We start from the raw sequence: 6,818 nt of genomic DNA on the forward strand, positions 1-6,818 counted from the left end.
GTTTTTATTTTTGGTGTTTTTTGTTTTGTTTTGTTGTTTTGTTTGTTTTTGTTTTTTGTGTTTTTTGTTTTGTTGTGTTTTGTTTGTTTTTTGTGTTTTTTTTGTTTTGTTTTGGTTTGTTGTGTTTTGTTTGTTTTTTGTTTTAATTTTTTGTATTTTTTGTTTTGTTTTGTTGTGTTGTGTTTTGTTTTGTTTGTTTTTGTTTTTTGTGTTTTTTTGTTTTGTTTGTTTTTGTTTTTTGTGTGTTTTGTTTTGGTTTGGTTGTTTTGTACATAAATGTGGGGGTGCAAGAACATTTGAGAAAGAATATTTCTTAGACGTTTGAGAAAGATTATTTCATGAGAAAGAATATTTCTTATAAAGAGACAGACAATTGTCAAGTGTAGACAGCAGTTTCACTTTGCTATAGCATCGTCAAACAAACAAACAAACAAACAAAAACTATAATATAATACAATATAATATAATATAATATAATATAACCTTGTCACACAATAGCAAAGTAAAAAAATGACTTCAATAATGCAACACTCCTGAAAGATAATGCAGAAACTGATATTGTGATGGCACTGATTTATATTATGTCGCCATCTTGTGGCATAATATATTTTGTTACCTCTCAGGTCAGATGACAAGCTTAATAAAGGTACAAATATTGGCAAAAATGCAACTAGATTTAAACTAGATAATTTGAGAGATGTAGCTATAAATTTATTGGTTACTCCCCATGGACTCAGAATGCAACACTTTATATATTCTGAAATGAAACATGAATATGTGGATGTGCTTCAAGTGTTACATATCTGTTGCTATTATTATTATTAACACTGTTAATATTGTGAGTGACATAGACACATGGTCATCCACTAATGAGGGGCCACAGGGGACATATTTGTTACATTTCCCCTCATCAGTGTCACCATGGTTCCTCTCTGTCGTTGCTTGGCAACCGTTTCATCCTGCAATTGAAGGAAACATCAAAGACTCCATGATTTCAAATCATCCAATTACACAATGGGATAATTTGAGATGAATTATTATGTGATAGCCTTTCATTAATCCATGTCATTATCACAATTAATCAATTGTAATAAAAAATTATCACACTCAGATGATCCTTCAAATAGCCAGAACAATTCGCCCCTTTCAGAAATGTTCCACAGTCGCCATAGTTGCCTACAATCTGAGATGAGCTGTAACAATGTCACTTTAACCACTCAGAAATGACCTACAGGGGTAGAATAAAAATCAGACAGGACTACCACCCTCTTGAGAACGCAGCAGAGGTTACAAGTCTCTATAATTTTGAGGTATGGAGGTAAACAATCATGTCTGGCTTATTAATTTGATTTGTGATCATGTTCATGAATATTAAATTATATAAATCAGAATCAGCAGGTTATCTTGTTTAATTTTAAATAATGTAGTGCTGAGTAGTTACTTTTACTTGTTTAGTTACTTTGTTACTTTTCATGATTACAAATTATTCATGCAATTTTACATTTTTTTTGTTCATGTTCAAATTTGTTCCCAAACCTTTTGTCAGTCGGAAACCTTTGACCTAAAATATTTAAGGTTAATATTTCAATCATTTTACAACACATTTGTGTGTTCTCTAATGTCGGATAATGGTCATACATTTTATTCTCTTTTGACCAGTTATGTCAAAAGTACTCTAAAAGTAATCCAAAAGTAGTCTATATATTACCAATATATTACCAAATAAGAGTAATCTTGATTATTAACTACAATTTTTAAACATGTCATTTGAAAGCAGTAACAGATGCCAATTTGTAAGTAATCTATCCAGCACTGATAATATAACACAAGCTTTTCATCTACATATTAAAAAATACAATAAAAATATTGTCACTGATCAGATAGCTTCTAAAAACCTTTTAATGTACTTCTGGACAAATTGAACTAATTGTCCAGGCCTGTAATTAACTGTAATTAACAGTTGTGAGAGTTCAACACACACACACACACACACACACACACAGAGAGAGAGTTTCTGATAGCTGCAAATTGAAAGCCCATGTTTTGTGTATTTTTATAACAATTGTTTTTATATTATTGATTTATTTATATTATAGTGACAATACATGCAAAATCTGACAGAGAAGATTTAGTAATAGAAGTGTATTTATCTTTATACGGACTGAAAGAGGCTGAATAATGGTGTATTGTTGTTGGGTGCGAGCACATGTTGGGGTATCCGGTAGCAAAAAAAGCACTAGACAAGAGGGAGGTGGATGTTAAAATACCTGTGGGGAAAAAGGAGGCAAAATCGATTTGAAAGAAAAATGTAATTAATAATTAGATGAAATAATAGCAGCACAGGGAGATAGTGTTATAGTATTACACAGACAGCGGGGAGGATAAATTGTCAGGGAAGAAATAGGAAAGAAGACGGCTGTCTGGGACACACAGGGCTGAAATCAACACTGGCACTAATGGGTTTACATGAAAATGGGTTTTCCGATGTGTGTGGTGTATCTGAAAATGTATGTTATGTGCTTTTCGTGATGTATTATTTTGTCACTTTAAGTAGCCTATGGGGAGGGGAGAATGAAGCATGAATATATTTTAGAAAAAGGCTTAATGGACAAAGCACTAATTACATTTATACACGACTCAGGTTTAGGGTCTAGATTATAATATGTGTGGATGGTAGTACTCTAATGTGGAGCATGAAGAGCTTTTTTTGTTTTATTAAAGGCCCCTCGCCTATGTAAGTTTAATTTGACACCCAGTATAGTAGGTGGCGATAATGCTCCTAAGGAGTTATTCACCATTGAAGAAGAAGAAGAAGAATAAATGCTGTGTCCTGTAGGTGGCGCTGTGTCTGCTGGAACGCATCTACATACAGCAACAGAAGAAGAAGACGAGGAAGCGCTTTTATTTACTTTTGTTGTCGTGTAAGAACTTCTGGGTTTATGTTATTTCAGGCATTAAATATAAGACTTCAATCGCGACAGAATCTGTAGTAAGGCTGATAGAGAGGTTTGTGTTCCTCTGTTACTGAGGGCAGTGGGTAGCAGATGATAATTGATGGCAGAGGGCAGCAGCAGTGCTCCTTCAGGAGACCCGCAGCTCATCGCGCTCATAGTGCAGCATCTGAAGAACAGAGGCCTGTTTGATGAGTTCAGACGAGACTGTCTGGCAGACGTGGACACCAAGGTGAGACTTACTGGTGCATATAAACAACTGATCCTACATCTCAAAACCTGGTGAGCTGCCCACAGCATTTCTGGGCATCTTAGGCGCCTTTAAAGGGTCTAGTATGACTATTTTGGCAACTCTCTCGGTTTTAAAACACTATCTGTCTGTATTTCTGCCTCTCTCTCTATCTCTGTCTGTCGTTTATCTCTGTCTGTCGTTTATCTATCTATCTATCTATCTATCTATCTATCTATCTATCTATCTATCTATCTGTCTGTCTGTGTCAGTCATCTATCTATCTGTCTATCTATCTGTCTGTCTGTCATCTGTCTGTCTATCTATCTGTCTGTCTGTCATCTGTCTGTCTATCTATCTATCTATCTATCTATCTATCTATCTATCTGTCTGTCTGTGTCAGTCATCTATCTATCTGTCTATCTATCTGTCTGTCTATCTATCTGTCTGTCTGTCTGTCATCTGTCTGTCTATCTGTCTGTCTGTCATCTGTCTGTCTGTCTATCTATCTATCTATCTATCTGTCTGTCTGTCATCTATCTATCTGTCTGACTGTCTGTCATCTATCTGTCTGTCTGTCTATCTATCTATCCATCTATCTGTCTGTCTGTCATCTGTCTGTCTGTCATCTATCTATCTGTCTGTCTGTCTGTCTGTCATCTATCTATATCTATCTGTCTGTCTGTCTGTCTGTCTGTGTCATCTTTCTGTCTGTCTGTCATCTATCTGTCTATATATCTATCTGTCTGTCATCTATCTATCTGTCTGTCTGTCTGTCATCTATCTGTCTGTCTGTCTGTCTATCTGTCTCTCTGTCTGACAGATAGTGTCTGTCTGTCTGTCTGTCATCTGGCTGTCTGTCTGTCATCTATCTGTCTGTCTTTATCTATTCTTTTGTCTGTCTGTCGTTTATCTATCTATCTATCTATCTATCTGTCTGTCTGTCTGTCATCTGTCTGTCTGTCTATCTGTCTCTCTGTCTGACAGATAGTGTCTATCTGTCTGTCTGTCTATCTTTCTGCCTGTCTGTCTGTCTGTCTGTCTGTCTATCATCTGTCTGTCTGTCTTTATCTATTCTTTTGTCTGTCTGTCGTTTATCTATCTATCGATCTTGTTTAAACTGACATGAATTCATCTCTCTCTCTCTAGCCAGCTTTTCAAAATCTGCGGCAAAAGGTGGACAACTTTGTGTCCAATCATCTCAGTACTCAAGAATGGAGTCCGTCCATCAACAAGAACCAAGTGAGGAATGGCTTGAGACGAAGCGTGGTTCAGTATGTATCAACTCAGTGGACACTTATCATTTTTGTATACTTTGTGTTGTGCAGTGCTATACTGTAAGTCTGAACTGTAAGTTTTGTTTTAAATGTTTTGAATTATGGTTGGGCCGATAGACTATGCAATCGTCCATCGCCGATGGCTGCTAAACATCACAATGATTCCTTTTTGGCGCAGTGTGAAATTTGTGATGTTTTAGAGAGATTGTGTTAAAGGAAGGGTAGCTAATGCATTGCACGAGTGTATTTAATAAACTTTTGGTTTAGTTTCCATTTTTATTGAAAACATTTGCTTATTCTCGCAGGTCAGGGATGTTGGAATCAGGGGTGGACCGTATCATTACTCAGGTGGTGGACCCTAAATTAAACCATATCTTCAGGCCACACATCGAGAACGCCATTCATGATTTCCTAGCCACAGATAAGAAAGAAGAGGGGGCATCAAATTCAGCCCCTGATGCTGAACAACAGGAAACAACTAGCAACACTGCAGCCAAAACCCAATGAGGTACAATAAATGTATGCTAGGAAATGTTGAAATAAGATGCTTATATCATCTCATATAGTACTGGAATCAAACAAAAAATAATACTTGGTGCACCCCTAATATTGAAATTGTTGTGGTTGAGGTCAACATGTAAAAACATGACACAATGTTTTTTCCAGCATGTAATGCTACGTCATTTTCCAGGTACAAGGATACACTTTTTGCTGTCACATGAAGATCACCAAAAGTTGTCCTTCTGTGCCTGGCTACAGTGGATGAACAGTTGCCACTGGAATATTGGAAGTTTGCACTAATTTAAGGTGGTTGGATTGTTTTTGTTTAGTTTTTTTACACGGCATGTGTGTGTTTAGCATGTTACATGAAAGCAGGTTGTACAGCTCATGCTTTTGAAGTCTGGTTTAGTTCTTTTAGCACTAAAGAACAACTGAAGCTGATTTGCCCAAATTAAAATAAATCTCGAAATAACATTGAACATTTTTTATTTGGACTGAAGCCAGACTGAAATTATCCATTTTATACAGCTGGATTTGTGAAATTCTTCTCATTTATTTCTTGCAATATTCTAATGGGACTCATAGCAGCGTTTCTGCAATAAATGTAACTTTTTATGAAAAGCCAAGTTTGTTGTATCATTTCTGGTATTGTAAAACCTGAATTACTGCAGGAGGTTACAGTTTGTTGTGGGAAACTTGCTGCATAACGACATACTCCTGGACTCCTTTTAGCAATGCCATTTTTGACAGGAGGTCTTCACCAGCATTTTATGATTCCAAATGGATATTAACTAGAGCGAGTCCCCTCTAGAGTTCACCATGTTCGGTACCATGCAGGCACAGTGTTACATGATTGAAACCATTTGGGGCTAAAAGCTTGTCGACCCCGAGGCCGCATTTAAAATCTCCAGCTTCCTCGTGGCATGAACTTCCAGAGAAGAGCTTTTTGGTAATAGAAGAGCGTCTGGAGAGGCGTCATGTCCCAGCTTGGGACAAAGGTCGACCGCTCCAGCTTGTTTCTGTCTTTCAGCACCTCTGCTCTGAGAATGTGCTGTACTGTCAGATGCTTGGTCGGATTGCTAAAGAGCTTTGGTCACGTGTCTTTTGACATTCGCTTCTTGTTGCAGTAAAGCTCTTTGCAGTAGGCGCTGGATCTAAATTCTTGAGGCACTGTTTTACAATTGTGCAACTGCGGATATTCAAATCAAGTTCTGATTCTATTGTAAATATGGTCGGTAATGGGATGCACAACACGTTGTTGTAATGTCCCATCCACAGACTCTGGATTCTCATTTGCTGCGCTTGATAGCAAAATGTTCTCCGTAATAGCCCAGGTGCAAGCTCATATTTCCAGCGCCGGTCTTGGCAGTGTTACTGCCGACTCTGCCCTGAACCCAGCGTCCACTCATGCCTATTAAGATGCTTTGCTGTAGTTCCTCCCCATCTGATGAAACCTGATCCTGCTCTCATTTGAAAGCCACAATGGGAATTGAGGGACTGTGCCGAGCTGTCAGCAAGCTCCTAGCAGAGCCTGCCAAACATCCAAACCCATGTGTTCACCTTCACAATTTTAAGAAGCATAGGATTAAGGCCAGTAGGGGGTGTGGTTTTACTGTGTTTGGTGATCATTAAGCAGGTATTTTATTGAAAAAAAAAAAAAAAAAAAACATTATTTATATGCCTTTATGTTTCTGTATCAAATAAAAGGTGAATTTTTGAAGCACATTCTGTCCAATGAAAGTGAATGGAGTCTGGGGCTGTCAAGTTCCAAAATGAAAGAAAGCACCATAAAGGTGGCCCATGTACGTCATTTCATGTATTATGAAGTCACACAATAGTTTTATGTGATGAACAAAATTA

The 6,818-nt window shown here is 37.3% G+C and overlaps 1 protein-coding gene across 1 annotated transcript; it reads left to right on the forward strand.

Annotated features, from left to right (window-relative positions):
* Positions 1-2,844: 2,844 nt before the first annotated feature.
* Positions 2,845-6,605, forward strand: LOC306856231 (biorientation of chromosomes in cell division protein 1-like). Its single transcript, XM_079395376.1, has 5 exons — positions 2,845-2,921; positions 3,035-3,183; positions 4,330-4,454; positions 4,763-4,965; positions 5,149-6,605. Exons 2-4 carry the CDS (start codon positions 3,055-3,057, stop codon positions 4,962-4,964), a joined length of 456 nt encoding a protein of 151 aa, XP_079251502.1. The 5' UTR covers positions 2,845-2,921; positions 3,035-3,054; the 3' UTR covers position 4,965; positions 5,149-6,605.
* The last annotated feature ends 213 nt before the right edge of the window (positions 6,606-6,818 follow it).

This window comes from Barbus barbus, assembly GCF_936440315.1.
Source record: "Barbus barbus genome assembly, chromosome: 36".
NCBI classification, from domain to species: Eukaryota; Metazoa; Chordata; class Actinopteri; order Cypriniformes; family Cyprinidae; genus Barbus; species Barbus barbus.

Excerpts from the sequence above, each read along its gene's own strand:
- LOC306856231 (XM_079395376.1), top strand. The coding sequence starts at position 3,055 with ATGGCAGAGGGCAGCAGCAGTGCTCCTTCAGGAGACCCGCAGCTCATC. Across the intron at positions 3,184-4,329 it reads TGGCAGACGTGGACACCAAG|CCAGCTTTTCAAAATCTGCG; the intron begins GTGAGACTTACT and ends CTCTCTCTCTAG. Across the intron at positions 4,455-4,762 it reads TTGAGACGAAGCGTGGTTCA|GTCAGGGATGTTGGAATCAG; the intron begins GTATGTATCAAC and ends TTATTCTCGCAG.